The 24,021-nt window shown below is 37.3% G+C and overlaps 1 protein-coding gene across 2 annotated transcripts in view; it reads left to right on the top strand.

Annotated features, from left to right (window-relative positions):
- The window catches only part of LOC145979800 (alpha-tocopherol transfer protein-like), a 155,605-nt gene that overhangs the window by 93,289 nt on the left and 38,295 nt on the right, over window positions 1–24,021 (top strand). For both annotated transcript variants that reach the window (XM_083112811.1, XM_083112810.1), the window contains exons 2-6: window positions 47–209; window positions 2,334–2,422; window positions 4,983–5,133; window positions 9,184–9,377; window positions 20,833–20,943. In XM_083112811.1, the coding sequence (XP_082968937.1) occupies window positions 47–209; window positions 2,334–2,422; window positions 4,983–5,133; window positions 9,184–9,377; window positions 20,833–20,943 (708 nt within the window). The remainder of the gene's footprint in view (window positions 1–46; window positions 210–2,333; window positions 2,423–4,982; window positions 5,134–9,183; window positions 9,378–20,832; window positions 20,944–24,021) is intronic.

The following is a 24,021-nucleotide window of genomic DNA, read 5'->3' as shown; positions in this document are numbered from 1 at the left end:
ATAGAAGCGTGCATGTTCTTGAATGTTCCTGTCCTTTGTTTTGCAGGAGAACACAATGTCCATGACAGACAACGAAGAAGACCAGGTGCTGGTGAGGATGGACTTGGAGGAGCCTTCGGAAGAGGTCATGGAGTATGCCAGGAAGGAGCTCAACGAAACACCGGAAGTCAGGAAAGCAGCAGTACAAGAATTTAGGAAACTAATCGAAGGTAAAATAAAATTAATCTTCAAATTGAGTTGGAATGGCGTCCCTTCTGTTTATTCTTTCCCAAGTCAGAAATCTTTGTAAGGGGAGGGGGTCAAGCCAATGATAAAAGCTGAATGTAAAAATTATTATTATCATGATTATAATTGTTATTAAATAACAATAGCCATTATAAACTGATATTGTATTCGAAATTATTATTACATACATTTGAGAAGATTCTTGTACTCGATCCAGCAGATCCAGCGCAACTTTTTCATTTTTTAAAAAAAACATTTGATACAGTCAGTGTACTGATGTGCGTAGTTATTCTATTTTGTTACTAACATTTACAAGGAGAAAATTTTAGTCATAAAGTTTATGTGATCTCGCATGAAAGTCAATTTTTTGGAATTTTCAAAATTGGGGAACTAATTAATCATTGAATTAAGTGGTAGAATATGTAAATATAAGCTGGTTCCTGCATTTTAGACTCTACTTTTCGATTTAACTCAGGTTTTGCTAATTGAATCTTTGTTATGAACAATAAAACTAACACGCTTTCTTCATTTTTGTAACTTGAAATGAAATATTCCAATTTCCAATGGGGGGAGGGGGAGAAACCAATAGACCGGTTCGAGTGAGCGACAGAGTTTTAAGTCACTTTATGCACAGAAAGGCTAATTGGGACTGGACCTATATCTTAAAGTGGGATCCGAACCACTATGTTCCTGCACTCGGTAATACCGGTTCGACCTCTCCTCCCGATGCTCATCCTCTAGGTTTTGACTAAAACCAATGGCCCGAACTCAAACCAGGAAGAACAGCACCATTACACTACCGCCACGTTCACTTGGGTGTCCGGTGACGTTTTTCTATGTAGTGTACAAATCATACAGCTGTTTCTGATAAACTTATACATCTACCGTAAATCAGTAGCGGCTCGTGCCTAAAATAACAGGTGAAGAAGTATATTTATAGGCAATGAAAACAAATAGTAAGTGCCAGTGCCCCCCCCCCCAATTTAAAACGTCTTTTTTGTCTTCATCCGTCCATCTGGAAAATGGTGTCAGCTCAACACATGAACACAACACACGATAGGAAACGCGAAACACACACGCGGAACAAGATCTCGCGAGAACGCGAAGATTTTGCCACAAGCACTGGATGCGATGTTTTCTCCGACGAGAGAACTGCTTCATCTAGAAGGCGACACCCGTTCAAGGCCAACGCTAGGTGACGTCACCGTTGCCATGACAACCGGCTAAGTTTTCCGCAACCTAGCGGTGTTTGCTCTTGGGTTGGGACGAACTCAATACGTGCGTAGCGCCGAGCGGCGTGTTATTTGAGTATTATCGTGTGCGTTCTGATGGGAAATAGTTTAATTTAACAAGCAAATGAAAAATGTCAATATTAATTTGAAAATTAGGTGAAAACATCTGCACTTGTTGCACTTGGCCAGCCGCCACTGCTACCGTTACGGTCACTAAGTGCCAGACTTCTGTATCAGGTGACATGGTTGTACTGAAAGGACGAATTACTACCCTTTTTTCATATGGATGTTCATATTAATTTGTCCATCACCTGCATATCGCCGTACAGTCTTTATACTTGATTTTTAGTCCTTTTGTTGGCAATAGTGAACAACAATAGTTCATTCACTTTGTTTACGAATGTAAACCATCAAGCAAGAACTATCACAGTTGGGAACCAGGAAACTGTGTCTTAATTTTTGTTGTTATTAAAACCACGCACAAATAATACAAATCTTCCAAAATCTCATTATCCGTTTTCCCGCTCTAATATTTATTTTCGCTGACCAATTCGATAATTCTGCGTGTGAAACTGTACCAGCAGAGTGACGATTTCTCTGATGCAATGTAACCACCACATCGTCAGAAAAGTTCGGCCGAAACCGTATCCAGCGTGATCGCACAGTAATACAGCCACTGCTCAATAGAAAAAAAATTAAACATTTCTTGAAGCTATTCCACTTTTTAGTGTTCAATAGCACATACTGTTCTTTCTTTTGATATATCTGCTATGTTCTGACAATTTCGATGAGGTCACAGTTAGAATTTTGGAAGTGTATCATTATTTGTAATTATCATACATGAAATTTATTAATGCATTATTTTTTTTTTTTTAGAATCCGGCATGATTTCTCGGACAGACGACAAGTTTCTTATCCGTTTTCTACGTCCTCGTCGTTTCGACGTCAACAAAGCCTTAGAACTAGTAAGTACTACAATGGACAAGTCTGGTAATTATTTTAATTGTTGTACAAACTATTGAAAGTATTATTGTGAGTCCTTTGTTTCTCTTTGATAAATTGTGTTTTACCAGAGCTTTAAGTAGAAATTTTTTTTTAGCCACTAGGCATAGAGAAAAACAAACGTCCTCTTTAACCATTGTTTGCTACTGGTCTCGGGCCACTACGAGTGACTTGCACGAACACACAGACAACAAAATTTCATACTTTGAACTTTTGAAAAACATTGGGAAGGCTCGAACACTTGAGTTACAAAATTCAGCAAAAAATTTCATAAATCCTCTCTTCCAAGAATCATGATGTTAGTACACACCAAGAACGAATGTTTACTTATTTTTTAAAAATCTGTTATTTATTTATTTCAATAAGGTATCCAACACTATAACAAATACAGTGCGTTCGTTTTGGCTCTGGGTCGAAAAAGTGCGTGAACAACTTTGAACTACTCTTATAACACAAATTACTACTCGTTATGCAATATGAACATAATTGTCCACATGCTAAAGATATGTGTCGATACCTGTCGATTGCTGGGAAACTACTGGAGACGCAAACATAATACGTCGAGTACTAAAAGAATTACTAGACTCTAGTATAATGCGATATTTAATATCCCGATTGATTTGTCTTTGTTAGAGAGAGTAGAAAGATTAAAGTCAACGCGCTAGCTACGTTAACGACCGACTGGCTTTGAAGGAGCGCGCCCACCAGCTCCAACAATGTGACCGAGACTCCACGTGGAGTAGACGAGCACAATGACAGCTGCGCCCATTGGCTCAAGGACTCCATGTGGAGTAGACGAGCACAATGACAGCTGCGCTCATTGCCTGAAGGTTGAGTGTCATTGGACGAAAACAACTCGCCCGCTATTTATCCCCACCCACTTTTGTGGCGGCGGCTTTCTTTGTTCTTCGTTAACTGTTCTTCGACGTTAACGAAGTAAACGCGTGGACTATAACAGTACCAGTCATCTTTTATTTCTAATTTTTCTTTAATATATAAAAATGGATGGATGTATGTATGTGTGTTTGTTCCGGCAAAATTCTCGAACGCCTGGAGCGATTTCAACCAAACTTGGTACACGTATCACTTGCAATCTCGAAAGAAATACTGTGGGTGTAAGACACCCCTGGCACCCCTAGGGGCGGGAGTAGGAGGGGGTGACATGCAAAAATAATCGAAAACGACCGATATTAGTGTGGAATCCATAGTTTTCGGGACCGCTGAGATGAATAGTGACACTCCCAATGCCGTTTAACTCCTAAGTTCATTTTACACTACAGTTAGAACTCATTATATTCCTGTCTAATAGAAGATTGGGATAAATGAATGCCCGGGCAACGCCGGCCAATCAGCTAGTTTATTTACTATAAGAACGAACAACAGTGTAATCTTACGTCCGAAACAAATACAAATATTGTTATAACGCAGCAGAATTGTTCCCATATACTCGTAATAATTAGCTAAACCGTTCTGAAAATTACTTACCACATCATTACTTTAAAGAACCCATCTTATACTTGCTCACACTAAAGGCATGTCCATATAATAATTGTTTATTTGTATTCATCATCATACCACCACCACAACCAACAACAACAACAACAACTTTATGGACTTACAGCTTTACATTTGTCTACAGATACACTTTGGTATAAATTTCTGCTCATTATGTTCAAACACATTAGGTATTAAATATCCAGTTTGCATATAACTACATTCACTTATTCATTATAATTTTTTAAGCTTCCTTACTTCGACAGATGTGAAAACATTGCTAATCAATTTGGAAAGTTGTTTCACATCAGTGCATTTGAAATATGTACATATTATTGAAAGTTTACTAAAGTATTTGCATTAAATTACACAGCCTGAAACCTTTGCAATACTCATTGTTACTGACATGAAGGCAAAGTTTTATTATATTTGGCAAACATGTCAAAATAATTGTAATGTTTTCTAGAGTGAGATACCAATATGTTAACACTGCCTGTTCATTCTCTAAAATGGGACATAATTAGAATACTAGATAAAATATAAATTTACAATTTTCTGTTAAATTTGCAACCAATAAATTGCGAATGTCTCGTTGCTCTGATTAGTATACATGGAACATATGAAGGTTACAGAGTAAATTTAGCTCCAATGTATTTCCATTTACAGCAACCAGAAATATTATCCTTTAGTACCCCCAGTGCTGCCATATGATTTGTGGTGCTTTAGTAAGGATGAGCACAAAATCCGGTAACGGATATCCAGATTTTAAATTATCCTATATCCGTTTCGGATCCAACTGATAATCTGGATATCCGATAATCGGGATAATTAGGATAATCCTTATATCCTGATACCATAATATCGGGTATTCGGATAGAATTTATCCGATATCTTGATTTGGTGATCTTTACTTTAGAGCAGCTGTGGTATAGTTAGTCATAAATGAACTTGATAAATGCTCACATACGTTAACTGTAATATTTTTAATGGTTTCTTATGTGACTATAACATTGCATGTTCCCATTGCAGTTGCAAAAGTACTTTGAGTTCCGCGAGGCCAACAAGTCCTTGTGGAGAGGAGTTAATCCTAGAGACCTCATATACCTTGGCGAAGACAATGTCATGGCGGTCCCTCCATACAGAGATCAGGATGGCCACAGGATAATGATATTCAGGATAGGTAAATCAAAATTCTCACTCGTTATCATCCATTAAACCTTATTCAAGTGTGAAAAAAGCCAGTGCCTAGTAATGTGACTTATTTTTAAATTTCATATTCGGGACAAATGTACTCTTTATATTCATGTTAACAGTACTACAAACTTCATTATTTTTTAAAAGAAACTATATTATATTCTACGTAAGAATTTTTTTTTTGTTTAGTTCTACTATCCAGCTACCATTTCTCACTAATAGATACCTGTTAATTGCCTTCGAAATTTTATTTTACATTAATATAAACGTTTTCTATCTTCATATTGAGTTTAAGACTAATACAAAACTATTCGTTTGTTTTAATATTAAGTATAACACTGAAAACTAGAACATTAGATTCTTTAATATTCAATTTTGCACTAAGACAAACTTGTTATTTGCTATTAAATGTTGAATTTTACACTGATGAAATCGTATTCACTATATTTGTCATGAATATTAGACACACAGAAATCTACTTTTTCGTGCCTAGCTATATCGAATTTTATTTTTATAGAGTTCCTAATCATTGTCACTCATATTCACTGTTATGCTGAAAAAGAACATACTAACCTTTTTAAATGATAGTATCATTTATCCCAGTCTTTGCTACTCTTCTGTATAGGTCATGCATATCACCACAAAGTATATCACCCAGGGAAATCATGTTCTTAGTATAAAATTAATTAATGAGTAGTAGTATAATTAATAATAGCAAATACCTTCAGTATAAGAAATACCGAAATTTGGATGGTAAAGTTCCCACATTGGAGGTATCGAGAATTCATTTTGTCCGTAGGATGGCAGCACTGTACTGAATGACCACGCAGTGGGATAGACTAATCTATCCATCAGTTTGTGCACAGCAGCAGTTTACGTCAGTTGTGTTGATGAGTGTCCTGCGATTTGCAGAATGGAGAGAAATATCGAGCAAATAATTTTTTTGTGTTACCAACGGACTGTCGTGTGCTGAATTGTTGAAAGTGCCACAAAAGGCCTTTGGTGATTCGTGTCTGTCGAAACCACAAGCGTATGCATGGTACAAGGCTTCGAAAGAAGACAAGTTGTTGCTGATTTGCCACGTTCTGGTCGACCTTCCATGTCGACGACAGACGAAAACTTGCGGAAAATCAGGACAAAGGTGCTTGAAAATCGGCGTGTGAGTGTGTGAGAGATGGCTCGTGAGCTTGGCATATCGCACATGTCCGTTCACAACATTTTGACTGATGTGTTGGGCATGAAACGCGTCGCGGCACGACTTGTTCCTTAGGAGCTGAATTTCCTGCAAAAAGAACATCGCAGGGATGATGCTGAAGACATGATTTCGCGAGCCTCTAGTGACTCAACCTTCATGAAACTGGTGATGAGACATGGATGTATGAGTATGACATGCAAACAGGTCAACAATTTTCGGAAAGGCGCTTCGAAAATTAACCAAAACCCCCCAAAAAATCACGCCAAAGTAGCTAAAAAATTAATGTTATGCTCATTGTTTTCTTTGAGATTATCGTGGTGTTGTGCACTAAGAATTCCTTCCAGAAGGACAAACTGTGAATAAAGAGTTTTATGTGACCGTTATGAGGCGTCTGCGTGAGAATGTTTGCCGGAAAAGACCAGAGTTACGGAAAAACAATTCTTGGATTTTGCACCACGATAGTGCGTCGTTGCACACGTCGTTACCACTTCGGGGAAGGCGTTTTCAATCAATTGAATCAATTAAAAGGAAACTCGCAGAAGGAACTCAGGACGATACAGTCTTCTGCCTTTGAAAAGCGCTTTTGAAGACTGGGTCAAGCGTTGACATATGTGTGTTGCATCTGATGGGGCCTATTTTGAAGGCGATAAAATAAATGTTGATGATTAACCACGTATTTTGTGTTTTATTCACAAATTCCGGGTACTTTTCGTACGTAGTAGTATTAATATGAGAAAATATTTTTTGTTGCTATTAAACTCTTTAGGAAATAATTCAACTGGATACATTATGTGTAGATAAGCGAACATGTGGCACAGTTGTTTCTCTCTCGCTGTTTGCAATTTCAAACCATTAACATAGTGAAAGGGATATATTGTTATGACTTTAACCAACACCAAGGAAAATTTTGAAAGTTATAGTCAAGATATTTACGTTGTTCTCACATAAAATAATCACTTTTGAATTTTAGTAAAGTATACTATGGAACCATTTTTGTTATGTGAAGTGGTGAAATATGAAAGCATCAAGTTTGGACTTTGTTTCTACATTTAACATTCTACGTTTGCTTGGGTTATTCTGTCATTAACCAAAGTATAGTCCATTTATTTTATCAATCAATCAAATGAATTTTATAATACATGAAGCGTTTTGGTTTTTCTAAAATCAAATTACAGGGGTATGCTGTTTGTCTATTTCAAACCCTGTCACGGTGGCCATGTTGTTGATGCTATGTGTTTTCTGTTTGTACAGTTATTTAGACAATGTACGTGACATCCTGCATGAATCCTCCAACGTGTTCATATCTCACTATACTGTGTACGCTTTTAGAAGGAACATGAGTTCAGCCAATACGCAGCCGCCAGTGCTATTGTGCTGTTTCCAAACTATCTGCTAGCGGAAGGAAAAGACAGATATTTCGCTGTGTGTCCAATATTCAACTGTAAATGTAATCCTCTCACAATTGTTCTTTGTGGCGAGTAAACGATAAGGAAATAATTTTACACCGCCCTCGCTATACAGAAACGCTTGCTTGCGTGTTGTGACGTGTTGTTTCCCAGTTTCTTCAAGAAACTATAACTCCGGCTGTAGGCGACGGAAATTTATGGGACTTCGACAGTCAGGTTCAAAATGGTTCCTTAAAGTGGGGAATTTTATGAAAGCTTCTTGCGCGCAAGAAAAATACAGGACACTGCGTTTATCTTGCGCGCGACAGTTTAACGTTTAACTGTACAACGTTGAACTCCTGCCATAGGCTGGTCGCCACGGACACGCTCTGCGTGGCCCCATGCGATATCGCTTCTAAAACCATACCGTTTAAAGATATATGCCATCTCCTAAACAAATTAACTCTTCTGTTTTTCTAGACTCGAAAATAAGTGTAGTGTCAAGTACAATAATGGTGATATACTCAATATTGAAAAAGTACACTTTCTACCAGTGTCGGCCGGCGGCAACTATGATGGTTAGTGCCAACGTGATCAAGAAATCGAAAAAAGAACCCTCAGCAATGCCCACCTCCTCCTTGAGGTTGCGTCACCGGCCAAGATGTTTATTCTCGTGGAAAACAGTGTGTGTAATAAGTAATAACGCACTAATCCGATTCATCTTCACTCACTAACCTATCTGTATACACTACAGGACACTTCCCTAAAAACACAACAATTACAAGAGGAAGGAAAAAAAACAAACCCTTTCACCTTCTCCTCCCCCATGCACACGTATTCGAACTGGATGTCGAAAATATCCTAGTTCTCCAAAAGTAAGCAGAAAAGTATATAGTACCTTTCTCAGGAACTACTTCCCCAACGGGTCTTACAAATCAGTCGTATTTAGCGACTTATCTCTGAAGGTGGCAACTGTGTCAACACTGCGAAAGTTCCCTAGCCCTACCAGGCGAAAACTGGCACGGCTGGTGTCTTATGGGCTAACCCCGCCCCCTGCCACTTTGTTCCCGGATCATGGTGGAAATGTTCCCCCACTGAGGCTTCTTCAACCCTCTGCACGTGTGTCAACTTGGTTAGGCCAGCTCTTGGGCGGCACGGACTGTTGCCTCGCGAGGGTAGGAACGAAAGAGCTGGCGATGCAGTGAGGAGGTTGGGGCGGTCGTCACGTCAACTTGACCGATTGCAAGATTCGAATCTCCTTGTCTATAAACTATCAATGTATTAATTTGACAATACTTGGGCGAGGTATACGATTCTCCTTTTAAGGGTAGTGCCATGGCACGGCCTCCGCTGCTTTCTACTGTTATGATAATTTTAGAAATCTATGTAACACACTTCATGCATATGTGATACGTTGTACATGTACTTCGACTATAATGTACGTTTCCTCACACAGGAAACTGGCAGACAAGCAGCTACTCTGTGGATGAGTTGTTCAAAGCAGCGCTAATTGTTATGGAGCTGGGTGTATTGGAACCAAAAACGCAGATAAAAGGTGGAATTGCTATTTTCGACATGGGAGAAATTGGTTTGTCACACGCTTGGAAACTTACACCATCTGTTGCGAAACGAATGGTGGATTTAGTTACGGTAAGATTCACTATAGTAGTTAGTCATAGAACAGCAAGACCACACTAGTGAACCTGATCTCTGTAAAATACATTTGATGGCATTCATGTGTCTGTCTATTTATGGTTAGTTTTAGTCTATTAGTTTACACAGGAACTACCTGATTTTATTGGCATTACCAAGAAAATGTTGCTAGAAATTTCGTTTGTTAGTCGTTGCCGATGACATAATTTTAGTTATAGGGGAGACGAGGTCAAAGCTATCCGTCTTAGGGAGATTTCAAATCAAAGCGACAAATGCTTGGGAACGAGCCAATCAACAGCAACGTTTCACACGGAAGCGGTATGTGAGGCCACACTAGCCTGCGTTCGGTTGGTGAGCTCCTCAAGCGACACGTGTCGCCTGTCGCTTGTCCGTTTGGTGTGAAATCTCTCTTAGATGTAGTGAATAATATTGAGCAGTATGAATTTCACAATGCACTGAAGACCAATACCAATGCACATTTATTCATTTTTAGAATTGTTTTGATATTTTCAATGGAAATATAAAACAGACGAAATGAAAAAAAAAATGTACAACGTCCGTCAACCTGCATCTTGGGCAAACATGTTGTATAAATAAGTGAATTACGGCACTATTAAGGAAGATGAGTGTTCAGCCATAGACACTTCTGGGTTGCAACGATTCAATTGAAAGTTAATGGGATTGTTCCAGTCCAGAAGTATCCGTGACTGTACATATGGTCATTTTGTCCCGAGTCTGCATGGAGTAATATGATCTCTGATCTCTCCTTTTAGGTAGTTCAAGTTAGTTCCTAGATATTTTACGACACTTGGTCATGTGTTTGAGCAATTTATATTTGAAGAAAAGGACCCTAGCAGCAGAACAAGAAACTAGACAAAAATGCAATAATAGGAAGCTGGAAAAAGTATCACATCAAGAGGCCCTGAAATTGCCTTTTATTCACTAAACTTTTACGAAAAGATGCAGAACGAAATTAACTCACGCCGGCAGTACTAACCTCAACCGAAGAACTGGTTCATGACTTTATCACATGTGGCACAACTAACCAAGCAGAAAATAAGCATAATTGCTTTGACCCATGGGGGGGGGGGAGAGATAATTTACCCTCGCCTCCCCTATCACAATACATTATTTTTTTATTTCTGGAATACTAAAAAAAATATCAGACACAATTAGTCATTACTGAACAAATTGGTACATGTATAAATGAACAAATAATTACTCCCTCTGTCCCATAATTATTGTCCGGTACACGTTTATTGGTTGTCTCATAATATTTGCCCGATATTCAAACTGTGACATTGGTGTATACAGAAGAAGAACATGAAACAAGGGAAAGAGTCACACAACTTTACTACTCAAGGATCAGTACAAATTGTGCTTTCCATCTGCCTCTTCGTCTGTCATTCCTGTACTACCATTTTGGAATACCGGACTATAATTATGGGACAGAGGGAGTAGTTAGTTTCACCAAAATTAATAGTAGCAGTATTCATGAGGATAATTTTAGAATGTTAATTATTTGATACATGTTCTTTCTGGGAGTCGTCACTCAAATTAAAATATAATGTTGTCGCCTAAGCATTGCTGGAACTTACTATGGGCATAGGCGCCACCAGGGGAGTGGGTGCACACCCTTTGTTTTCTCCCTTCTACACTCCAAGCCAACAAGCCAGCATCGTCTCTGTTGATCGTGACAGTCAGATGCCTTATTGACTCGTCTACTGCAAATCAGAGTTACTACAATTTGTATTTGTGAGCAAGAAAATAGTGTACACAAACGAAACTGGACTTCATTGTGCTACCGGTAATATTGTCGCCTTGTAATGAAGTTGTCCCAAGTTCCATACCGTGTCGAGGCACATAGTGGTTCGGGTGCTACTTTTAAATGCAGGTCCACTCCCAATTAGCCCTGTCTGTGCATAAAGCGGACCTAACAAAACTTCAATCAATCAGAAAATTCAGTCAAGTGTGAAACTGGTGAACAAATTTATTTTCGAATTTATTTTAGTTCCAATGACAGTTCTTTATTTTATCCATTGAAAAAATCTGTAATTATCAAGTATTGCATACTTTAAACAACTTACATGCACAATGATTGCAAGAAGCAATGAATGATATTATCAACACGTTACTAAAAGAAAATACCACATTCATACAAATTAAAATGAAAAAATCTTCATAAATGCAAATAATTTTAATTGTATTGCAGAAAGAACTATGCAAGGATTTTGTTGTGAACAGAAACTACAAAATGACTAACTTTATGTACCAAATAATAATAATAATAATCATGACATGTTAACTTTCAATATAAAACACATTCCTTCTTACGTCATTTGCACTTCTGAATTTGTTTGCAATTTTGGTAATGTCAATATTTTTAGTCATTTCTTTATGAACATGCAAAATTGCCAAATCATTCAATATTTTTTGGGTCGTTGTTGACCGCAAAATCGTTTTCAATCGTCTAAGTGCTGAAATTGACCGCTCAGAGGTACAGTCATGTTAAAAAAATCTGTCGCATGGATTTCTTCTAAGTGCAACGTCTTACGAAATTATGTTGGTAGCTCTGAAACAAGGAAGTGTTGTGAAATATACGATCCTCCAATCAGAGTGAAGTTCGATTCGGAGGAACAGGAGGCGTGACTCACGGTCTTGTCCACAGGAAGTTCAACCAATGCAGCATTTCCAAATACGAGATAACGTCCCCATTGGTTAAATATTGTTTCAATAATGCGAATCGGCAGAAAGATTGCGCAAAAGTTTACTTTGTCGTTTTAATTGCCTTTAATTGTTTCAAATTAGTATTAAATTTTCCCAATTATAGTTCACGATCTTAATATAATGTATTCATGTATGTGTTTGACAATCATATATCACTCATTAGAACAATTTTCACATTGTTTTCACTACGTGAGATGACATTTCATTTACATTTACGATAAAATAGTGGTTTGGGTGTAATAACAGTTTTCATTAATTAATTTAGAGATGCATTTTTATTTGTTGAGTTAATGATTAGGTTAATTCGTTATTTCTCGCGAAAAGAGGGAACCACAGCTGAAAGAAAATACACAACTTGTATTATTGAGGTCAAGAGTTCCTTTTAACATCACTTTTTGCACACATAGGCTAATCACGACTCGGGATACATTTAAATTGGAATCTGAAACATTATGCGACCTGACTGGAACTCGGAAAAGGACACACTGATTACAAGACGTCGATACATTACCACTTGGTCTGGCGAACGCCAATAATAATGAGGGGTTGTGGGAGTGGGAGAGGGGTGACGGAAAGTAGAAAAAAAATAGTATTAGACCATTAGAGTGACAACTCAGTGCGATAACCACTACCCCACGAGTTTGTTCCTTTTTATGGCATGATTATGAGATAAGACCAATCGTTCTATATGCATTAGAAATATAATCCCCACCCGCCTCTTTATAAACAACACACCCAAACGCTCCTTTGTAGCAAATGAAATAAAGGTGGTATGAATGTCGCAAAACATTTAAGCAAAATCTACTATATTTACGACGCAATCGTTTTACATGGAGAGGCTACAGCTTCGAAAATTGAGGTTGTGACGTGGCTTCTTATAGTGGTAGGGTAGATATTCGTATGGCAAGGTTCCAGCGTGCACTAGCCAGTAATTTCCGAGAGAAAAACTTCAATTATTTTTATGATGGTAAATTGGTTCGGTGATAGGCTATCAGTATTACACGCCGAAGATTATAGGTTTGACTTCTGTTCGATTACCCCTATTATTATTATTATATAGCAACTAAGTATTGTATTTAATTAATAATTTAAAGAAATAAAAATGTTATATATTTTTTTAAAAAAATAACACTCCTTTCTAATGATTTGTCAATGTTATTTTTGAAAATAATTTTTCAGAATATGTTTTTGAATTTCTCATCATTTTACTAGGATTTGCATAAAAATGATCCATGTGTCATATTCGACGAAATGTCGTGTACAGCGAAAGTTATACATTTTTATTTTAGGGAGAATTATCAAGAAACAAAACAAATAAATACTATTGACATGTGAATAGTATTTATTTTACATTATTTTTTGTTCACCATGCATAGTTCTATTCTTGTAAAAAGCATGAAAAACAATATATTCTCTACATTTCGCAAAGCAAATAATGTACGAATTTTCGTAATAAGTAAAATGCAATAAATAATTTTTCGGTTTAATAAGAAATAAAAATCGCAGAGTTAACCGAACGGTGAATCGAACACAGAATTTTTCAACCCATAAAATGCCTTGTAGCCTTTGCAATGAAGTGATGTAGATTCAAGTAATAAAATTTCATGCAAAATCGCACGTTATAAGATTGTTGAAATATATTAAATTAATGTGTCCATAAGTTATTATACTGTCAGCCATTTGCCACATCTCGTTACAAAATCTCAGCACATCACCATTCACTAGTTAATCGAATTGAATATTGATTCACTTCACAGTTCAATGTGCAACAATAGTTTCGACTCATATCACGTGAGATGTAAACTCAATTCAATTCTCTCATTGTATTTAACTTGTGTGTTGAGCTCATGTAGAAATATCAATTATGAGCTCTAAGCTAAATTTGATGCTACAATCGCTTGATCAACTCTTGCGTCTCGCTGCCAGACATTCTACGTTCCTGTTTGCTCCAGGTCGCTTCTGCATTTCATTATCATTGTTTTTACCTCTGTTTCATTCTCATCGTCGTTATAAACCTACGTAATTTCTACTGTTTACAGTAGACAGAATCTACTGTTATCAATTGTAGTACTCTACTGTGTCTCTCGGAAATCTACTCAAAATCAATGATTTCCTACTGAACACTTTCAGTAGGCCTAATGTGTAATTACAGTTGAGGAACTACAAGAGAAATATTCTCTTCAGTACTACATGTAATATTACATGTAGTGTGTTTGAATTTGAATTCAAAATTTTGGGTGCGTCAGCACTTAGGCTATTTTGCACCTGTCACTTTATACGGGGTCCAGCCCCTTACCAGAACTAAAATAACATAACTGTAACGTCGTGTTGTAACTAACATATTAAAATATTCTGAATTCGGTTAAAAGCTGAGGCTGTAAAGAGGCACTCAGCACCCACAAGGACCAAATACAGGACAACACAGAAAATTATACTGGCCATGGGGTCAGTCGCCGGAGCCTCGTTCGTCTGCAAACTGAAGTCCAGGGTGTACTATGTGGAAGCAACAGTTGGGTGTACTTCGTGGAAGGTCATCCCTTACACCCTTGTAGTGTGTTTAGCTCAGCATGTTAGCTGTAAATATAACTTTTTATTCCTCCTCACTAACAATTTGTTTTTATATCTATTTAAAATTTAAACCAACCTCACTTCCATGTAGTACACCCTGAACTGCATTTTGCAGACTAACGAGGCTCTGGTGACTGGACCTACTGTTAGTATAATCTTTGTAGGACTACGTGTGTGTTGTACTTGTTTGTGCTGACTGTCTGTCGCTTTACAGGCTCAGCTTTTAACCCAGGTAAGGATATTTTAGTTTTCAGACACGCTTTTATTTTTGTCATGATAAGGGGCTGGACCCCGTATAGCGTGACGGGTGTAAAATACCCTAAGTTTTCAGGCACACAAATTGTAATTCAAATGTAAAAAATCTTAACATAGATGTTTCAAAACACCTATTGATCTACTGAAACCAGTACAGTAGAGAAACTGCAAGTGAAATTAATTTATTCAGTATAGTGTATAATATGTTAAGTTTAATATTTTGGCTGTAAATATTAATTTCATACCCCCTTATTATTTTTTGTATTTATATCTTTTTGAAAATCTGAACACAGTAGATGTTTCAAAACACCTATTGATCTACTGAAAACAGTAGACAAAAGTTTCTTTGGAGTAAGTAGAAAAGAGTCATGAAATAATACCCAAGGAAGTCAACCATTATGAATTAATGTTACATACTTTTTTTTATTTCACTTTCCAAAACCTAGGAGCTCGAAATAATACATGGCATGCGATTTACTAGACAGTCTGCTTTTCTGTGATTGATTCGTCGTGCCCAGTCGGGGATTACTACCGTTCAAGGTAAAAGGGGAAAAGGGGAAATCCACCACAGTACCATGACGTATGAAGTAACATGTTCACAGGCATCCAATACAACTGATAAGGGTTCACCTGACCTTGGAAGTGTGGGAAACACGTTTCACGCTGGTTTCCAGAATGCTGTCGCTAAATCTGGAACTAACGGTAGAATAAGAAATAGTTTGTAACATTTAACAATGACATTTCGCATTTACAAAATATGAGATATGTAGACTTTGATTTATTTATTATAGTAGACGGTAAAGAATTACTTACCACGAAAGTCAAGTTCTAAATTGCAGACATCAAAATCTACTCAAGGTTGTAAAATACATTTGTGATAGACAGCAGATAGGTTAATAAGGTTTACAAGATTGCTAACGACTCTTAAGACAAACGTTCAACGAAGGTTATTGAGTGAGAAAATGGGAAATTGTTAAAAATATCGGCCTAGTTGAGTGATGATCGAAGGTTCGAATCTCTTATAGAACCGGCTATTTTTGGACACTAATTTTTGGTGCGTAATATATTTAATGTATTGTCGACATTTATAAGAAACAAATTATGAAAAATCTCCTCCTCCGTAACGGTGCGGTCTAAGACTCTGTGCTTTGGACTCCGACTGCAGCGGGACGGCATGGATTCGAGTCGTCCTGGGTTCTCGGCCTGTTATCTGTATAGGACCGGTGGCAACCCACCATCGTGAGAAAATTGGGAAGCTAGGAGTGACTGGTGTAACCTGGTTTCAGATATCTTCTATAACGGCTGAGGGTTCGACTTGCTGACCAACGTCACCTCGCTGCCAGTTGAAGATAACTCTAGGTAGGATTGTGGAAGGGAGACTGACAGTCGGGAGATAGAACAAGGCCCTTCGAGGTTTTAAAATATGAAAACTATTACTTTCTTAAATCTAATTTCTCATCATTGTCACTTGAGATTTCTTTTCAGTATGACTCCTGCAATACTAATTAGTTCCTAAGTAGGATAATGAGATGGACAGAGAGATATTAAATTATGAGTTCACTGCTTAAAAAATAAGCATTAAAACATTATTATATTCACATACCTCCTTACAAATTCCTGAGCACGTCACTAAAAATGAACCAATCTAGTGCACACTAGAGCCTTGGCTTATCGATACCTATGGGGTATCCTACAATTACAGTCAAACCACAACCTCAATTCTCGAAGCTGTAGCCTCTCCATGTAAAACGATTGCGTCGTAAATATAGTAGATTTTGCTTAAATGTTTTGCGACATTCATACCACCTTTATTTCATTTGCTACAAAGGAGCGTTTGGGTGTGTTGTTTATAAAGAGGCGGGTGGGGATTATATTTCTAATGCATATAGAACGATTGGTCTTATCTCATAATCATGGCGTAAGAAGGAACGAACTCGTGGGGTGGTGGTTATCGCACTGAGTTGTCACTCTAATGGTCGTAGGTTCAAATCTCCACGGTGGCAAAAACTTTTCGTAAGCTTTATTCATTCCCATTGTTACTATTTGAATTAGTCTTCTTTGAAACTAAAAACGAAAGATTATACAATTAACTCTCTCTCTCTTTCAAAATGGTAATATGAGGACAGGTTTCTTATTATAAGAATTGGAAATTTTAGTGGTCTCAACGCATCTAAAATCCAAAATACTAGATCGACGTTATTTTCTACTGAATTCTAAATCCACGTTATACACAGATAGGCTAATGGGGCCTGGACCTACAGTTTAAAGTGAGATACGAACCACTATGTGTTTCCACTTGTTATCCTGCACTGAACGTAAAACAAACAGCTCCCCGCCCCCATTTTTAAAACAAATTTACATTAAATATGGTATTTATAAGATAATCATCATTGATTTGATTGTTTTTATTACTGAACGTCAAATAAAACATTTTCCACAATCACCTTTTCATCCCATCTCTCCCAATATCTTTCTGTCCCTCTCTTTTCCCCCTTCCCCACCCCCACACACATGCATCAAAATAAATATTTTCTTAGGTTTGTATGTGTATAAATATAACATTAAATACCCCCCAAAATACTATTTTTTTTCTACTTTCCGTCACCCCTCTCCCACTCCCACAACCCCTCATTATTATTGGCGTTCGCCAGACCAAGTGGTAATGTATCGACGTCTTGTAATCAGTGTGTCCTTTTCCGAGTTCCAGTCAGGTCGCATAATGTTTCAGATTCCAATTTAAATGTATCCCGAGTCGTGATTAGCCTATGTGTGCAAAAAGTGATGTTAAAAGGAACTCTTGACCTCAATAATACAAGTTGTGTATTTTCTTTCAGCTGTGGTTCCCTCTTTTCGCGAGAAATAACGAATTAACCTAATCATTAACTCAACAAATAAAAATGCATCTCTAAATTAATTAATGAAAACTGTTATTACACCCAAACCACTATTTTATCGTAAATGTAAATGAAATGTCATCTCACGTAGTGAAAACAATGTGAAAATTGTTCTAATGAGTGATATATGATTGTCAAACACATACATGAATACATTATATTAAGCTCGTGAACTATAATTGGGAAAATTTAATACTAATTTGAAACAATTAAAGGTAATTAAAACGACAAAGTAAACTTTTTCGCAATCTTTCTGCCGATTCGCATTATTGAAACAATATTTAACCAATGGGGACGTTATCTCGTATTTGGAAATGCTGCATTGGTTGAACTTCCTGTGGACAAGACCGTGAGTCACGCCTCCTGTTCCTCCGAATCGAACTTCACTCTGATTGGAGGATCGTATATTTCACAACACTTCCTTGTTTCAGAGCTACCAACATAATTTCGTAAGACGTTGGACTTAGAAAAAATCCATGCGACAGATTTTTTGAACATGACTGTACAAGAAGTAACAGGTATAGTTACAAACTTCACAAATTCTGTGAGCATTTCACGCATGGGACCACTGTTTTCTCTTGTCCTTGTGCAATTTTTGCTTGTCTTTATCAAATTCTGTCCCATCTCAATGTTTTAATTGCTTATTATTTTTTGATATTTTATTTTGTGTTTATCAAACTAAAATCTTGTGGGTGCGGCGCACCCACAATATTATTTATGTGGCTGCTCGAGCCCCGGAGCACCCACGTAGTCGGCACGCATGACCACGTATCGTTAAAGTGAATGAGGCGGACATGATTGGGAATTTTTTACTTTCACATTTCCCTCTGGGCGAAACGGTAACAGGCGAAACGGTACTTCAGTTCTGGCGCGAGTTATCACTTGGGCCAATAAAACAAGTTCTTCTGTACTGGGCGAAACGGGAATGGGCGGAACGAGCATGAATCATGCAACATCGCACCCGGGGTGCGAAATCGTGGGAGGACAGGGGGATTTCCCCCCACCAAAAATTTTCCGGGGCGGGGGGAGAGTTTTTCTTGTAACAACAAAATATAAGCAATTAGTATTTACTTCTTATGTTTACTAAGGATAATATCGAAAACACACAAATAGTGAGTGCAGAATGCTTTCGCTTTTTTCAAGAGACTATTACTCTGTCTACACCAATAACAATATGCGTGCAATAAATGAAGAATGCAAGTCAAACATAATTACAAATTATAATAGTTTGGTATTAATACAAAAACTAAACGAAAGCTTCTACATAACAAAACAATTTCGTAATTTATTGACATCTTTAACCTTAGTAAAGGAATTAATTTGCTATTTTACACATATCTGATATATATAAAAGTAACTAATTAATGACTTTGTGTGTATTTGATAATAATGGTTTTTTAAAAATATTTAGTAATATTTATTAATAACATTATAAATATCCATATCATAATAATTTATGTAATATAGTATATATGTGTGTGTGTGTGTGTGTGTGTGTGTGTGTGTGTGTGTGTGTGTGTGTGTGTGTGTGTGTGTGTGTGTGTGTGTGTGTGGGGGTGTGTGTGTGTGTGTGTGTCTTCAATGGTTTCGCACTCACAGGCTGCCAGTAATGGATTGACATTGTAATTTCTAAACAAAATATGTCTTAGGTCCTCCTCCGTGGCCGTGCGGTCTAAAGCGCTTTGCTTTGGACTCAAACTGCGGGACATTATGGGTTCGAACCGCCTGGGTTCAGTCTCTGGGTTTTCGGCCTGTGTACAGGACCGGTGGCAACCTACCATCGTGAGGAAATTGGGAACCCACCATCGTGAGGAAATTGGGGAGCTACGAGTGAGTAGCGTAACCCGGTCATGGATATCTTCTAGAACGGCTGGAGTTTCGACGTGCTGACCTCACGTCACCACAATACAGGTTGATGTCCACACTTCTAGGTAGGATTGTGGGAGGGAGACTGGCAGTCGGTAGATCGGTCTAGACCGTTCAAGGGCTGTCGAGCCACCTTATTTATATTTCGAAGAATGAGTCTCTAACGATGGTCTCGTACACTAAGTCTCTGTTGGTCTCAGTTTCTTCAAGGAGGTGTCGGTCTCGGCACCTTCAGAAAGTTTTCACACTCATAATTTCCAAGAAAAAGGCAGGTGATTTTGGGAGTATCAAGTGTGTTTGCAGTTAGGTAGCTTTGAAGTAACGATGTTGACTACCAGATTTCAGAAGTACAGATAACAAGATATCGTTTATGTCCGCCAAATTGCACAGAGACCAATCAGGGCATGTGCTTTCAGTATGTGGACAGTGTTCTTACTTATATATGCGGCATTTTGTGTGAGAGGTTTTACTTAGAAATGTCTGTTCAATTGTTAATAGCCTAGTAGGCTGCTGCCAGAACTGCACACAATGAAGGAATACACAATTTCTCAAATTAGATGAAAGTAGCTGGAAACTTAAATACCAATTTTGAGCATCTCAATTTTACCTTTCAGGATAGGATAGAAATGAGGGAAGAGAGAATGGAGATAGAAAGAAAGATAGATAGAGAGAGAGAGAGTGAGAAATAACGAGAAATGAAGATACATAGGAGAAGAGGTGGGGAGAGAGAAATAGGAATAGAAAGAGAAAGGGGTAGAGAGTAGAGAGACGAAGAGATAGAAAGGAGAAAGGTAGAGAGAGAGAGAGAGAGAGAGAGAGAGAGAGAGAGAGGAGCAAATTGGACTCTTCATTTTCTTCAATTCGAATTCTAAACACAGTGTTAAAGAATCGTGGAAAATTTCTCAGAGATGTTTCACTACTATTAACTGTATAATTGGAAAACAAATAAGAAGAAAGACCTGTCTTTTACATCTCTAGGTATTTTCTTGATGGTTAGATACTAATAGGGGCTAAATTTCCACATTTGGTTGCTCTTGAAAACAGAAATATATGGAATATGATTCTCAAACAGTGGAAATTCTGTGATAATGTTTTTCATTTTTACAAGCATTTTTCTATTTTCTATTTTTTTTATTTTTCAGTACTGCTTCCCAATGAGGTTTCAGGCATTTCACATAATAAACCAGCCTTTTATTTTCAACATGATTTTCGCCATGTTCAGCCCATTGTTGGACGAGAGGATGAAACGCAAAGTAAGTAATAGTTTGTCAGAAACTAACTTTTACGCTAATTCTAAAAATTAAAGTAAATAATTGAAGTTTTCTAAATCAATTAAGATTTATGGTAGCTTTATCAAACAAGAACCATAATTTAGCAAATTTTCTGCATCTTCACTTTTCGAGATATTTTTTATTTTGTAATTTTCAAAGTGCATTGTTGGCGCCATTTTAAAAGATGGCGGTGAACCTACAGGTCGGAGAGTGGTAAACGTTTCAAAATAGGATTTCTGTTGCAACTAGTTCCTCAGATGGCCAAAAATTTCCACAATTTTACTAAACAAATGCCTGTTTTGTTGGACGGTGCGTCGCAAGTACATAAAGTAAGGAATAAAATCGGTAACATTGTTATGGATCTCGCATCAAAGTAAGACTGAAGTGTGGACACTGGGCATTTGTTTGTGATATTTAGGGCCCGGAAGTTGAGGAAATATCCTTTTTTCCTAGTGTCCGAAGACGAGGCCCAACATAATTTTGGGTTATGGTAGGCCAGAAAAAGGTGGGTTTTATTTGTTCTTTTTTGCCTTTTTCGGCGTTTTTTGGCTTATTGGTTCTTTGTTAGCCTTTTTTAAGTCTTAACGGCTCTTTTCAACTTTACCTTCTTTTGAATACGTTTTTACTGCCCATTCTCAATTCGAATCAACATCAAATCATGACCATCACCTCTTAAACATCCTTTCTGTACTAAAGAAATAAAAATAAATAATTAATATATTTGAGCCATCCCTGAAACGAGAGAAGAACATTTTTGGACGACTGAAGCAGGTACGGTACAAGGTCCTTCAACCGTAACTTGTCTGGAAGGTCGCGCTGTAAGTGGCAACTTTCTCTTGTTTTGAAGCTTTCAGCACGGTGTATAGGACCATATACATTAAATATGTAATTAAAAATGAAGTTATTAATTAATTTGGATCACATTTATACGTCCTTTTTCAGTTTTAAGGTCATTTTTATGATATTTTTACGTCTTTTTATAGGCCATTTTTTTGGCAATTTATAGGTCTTCAACTTCAATGCCCTAGTGATATTCAATTCCACTCCTGCATACACCTGCCCGCAGGCACTTGTATGTTATACATAGCATACAGTGCTTTTGTTCTGGCTCTGGGTAGAGATAGCGCGTGGACAACTTTGAACAGGTTAGAACTCGTTATGCAATATAAATATAATTGTCCAAATGCTAAAGATATGTGCGTAAATAAGGGAGACGTTACGGAACAAAAATGCCGGCATCTGCGCCATGTCACACGCATCTCGGCCCAGAGTCAAAACGAACGGATTATACTTGTAAGCACATATGTAGAAATATAGTTCGTGATTTGTCCTCGCACAAACCCAAGTGTCACACATGTAATAATAATTATTATTACCAGGAATTAAAATTTTAGTACAAAAAGTAATACATATTGTTAACAATAATCTATAAATGTATTATTATTATTATTATTACAGTAGCAATTAAAGCATGATGTTATGATATTGAAATAACTGATTCATTATTCATCTAATTTTTAATTAAGACCACTAAATTCGTATAAAATCAGCAGTTCTACCAAGAATATTGATACCAAAATAACTAAAAAACAGCAAAATTTATAGAAGAAGAAAAATTTTATTATTCCAGCCAATGTGAAGATACTGTTATTATTTTATGAACAATGTGATATAATAATGATAACATGTATTTTTATTTATCTTCGTGTCGTCTTCTACGTAGTAAATATATAAATAAATGTTGTTATTCATTGTTTTACATTAATTGTCGTAGAGGCCTGTCAGCACAAAGCTGATTCACAACGAACGGCAACATTTATTTACATTTACTGCATGGCAACTTCTTTTTTTAAGGGGGGGGGAGGTGTTGAACCCTCTGCTGCAGATTTTAACATAATTAACATGATTCATAATCTTGTAGTTTACATAACATATTCTACATAGCCTAGGTTTCTTAAATTCCGCATGGATCCAATTTGTCGCTTGGAGTGGGATAGGCCTGTCTTATGCCAGTCCCTTCAATTAGTGCTATCTTCAAAAATGGGCAGCCAGGAAGCAAGTAAATATTAGAATATGGAAAAAGTGTTAAGTATTTCCTAGCTACTTGATCATTTTTTAATATGTTTTAATCCTGTGGCCACGTGCCTATGCCGGTAAATCCGCCAATGCATTCAGCCCCTTGTTACACCACGTAATTTTGTCAGAAATGTCCATGTGCTAATGTTTCTCAGCGTTGCCACCAGATGGTAGCAGCTCGCTCACTTGCCTATTCAAAGTGAACCCACCAGCACCTCCTAACGGATGAATATCAAACTAGCATGACTAAACGTGATGAAATCTGTCCGCTACGAACCCTGTTACTTAAAGCTGGGAAAGGTATACTAATTTTGATTATGGTACTCCAGGCACGTATCCAGGGGGAGGCTTAGGGGCTCGAGCCCCCCCGAAAATTTTCGGTTTACACTAGATAAAATTAGGTTTTTTGTTTCTTGTGGTGTGAAATAAGATAATGTGACGATAATTTAAGGAGAGAAATAATTATCGAAGCAATACGGAGAATGTTCTGTATCCCTGTTATTGTTACTAGCGCGTATCCAAGGTTGGAATCAGGTGGCTCGAGTTCCCCCTCCCCAGAAAACGAAATTTTCCAGTTTACACTAGATAAAATTAGGTTCTTGTCTTCTTGAATAATCTGACGATAATTTAAGGATAAATAATTATCGAGGCAAGACGAAGAATGTTCTATAACCCTGTTATTGTTAATAGCGCACTCGAGGCCCCTCCCCCACACCTTCAGGAAATATTTTTATTTACATTAGATAAAATTAGAATTTTGGCTTCTTGAATAATGTGACGATAATTTAAGGAGAGAAATACTTATCATGGCAAGACAGAGAATGTTCTATAACCCTGTTGTTGATAATATTGCACGTAAATTTTTCTTAAGCTTTCAGTGTTGTCGCAGCAAACTTGAGCACTGCCTAGAGACTTGTCAGCATTTGGAAGCTGCACAACAAAGGTAGCTCCACACGCAGGGCGATTCGTTGTAATTTCTAATCT

Source organism: Lepisma saccharinum, chromosome 26 (genome assembly GCF_977018435.1).
Source record: "Lepisma saccharinum chromosome 26, izLepSacc3.1, whole genome shotgun sequence".
Taxonomy (NCBI): Eukaryota; Metazoa; Arthropoda; class Insecta; order Zygentoma; family Lepismatidae; genus Lepisma; species Lepisma saccharinum.
Note: the sequence above shows the minus strand (reverse complement) of the source record. Positions and strands in the feature narration are given on the sequence as shown.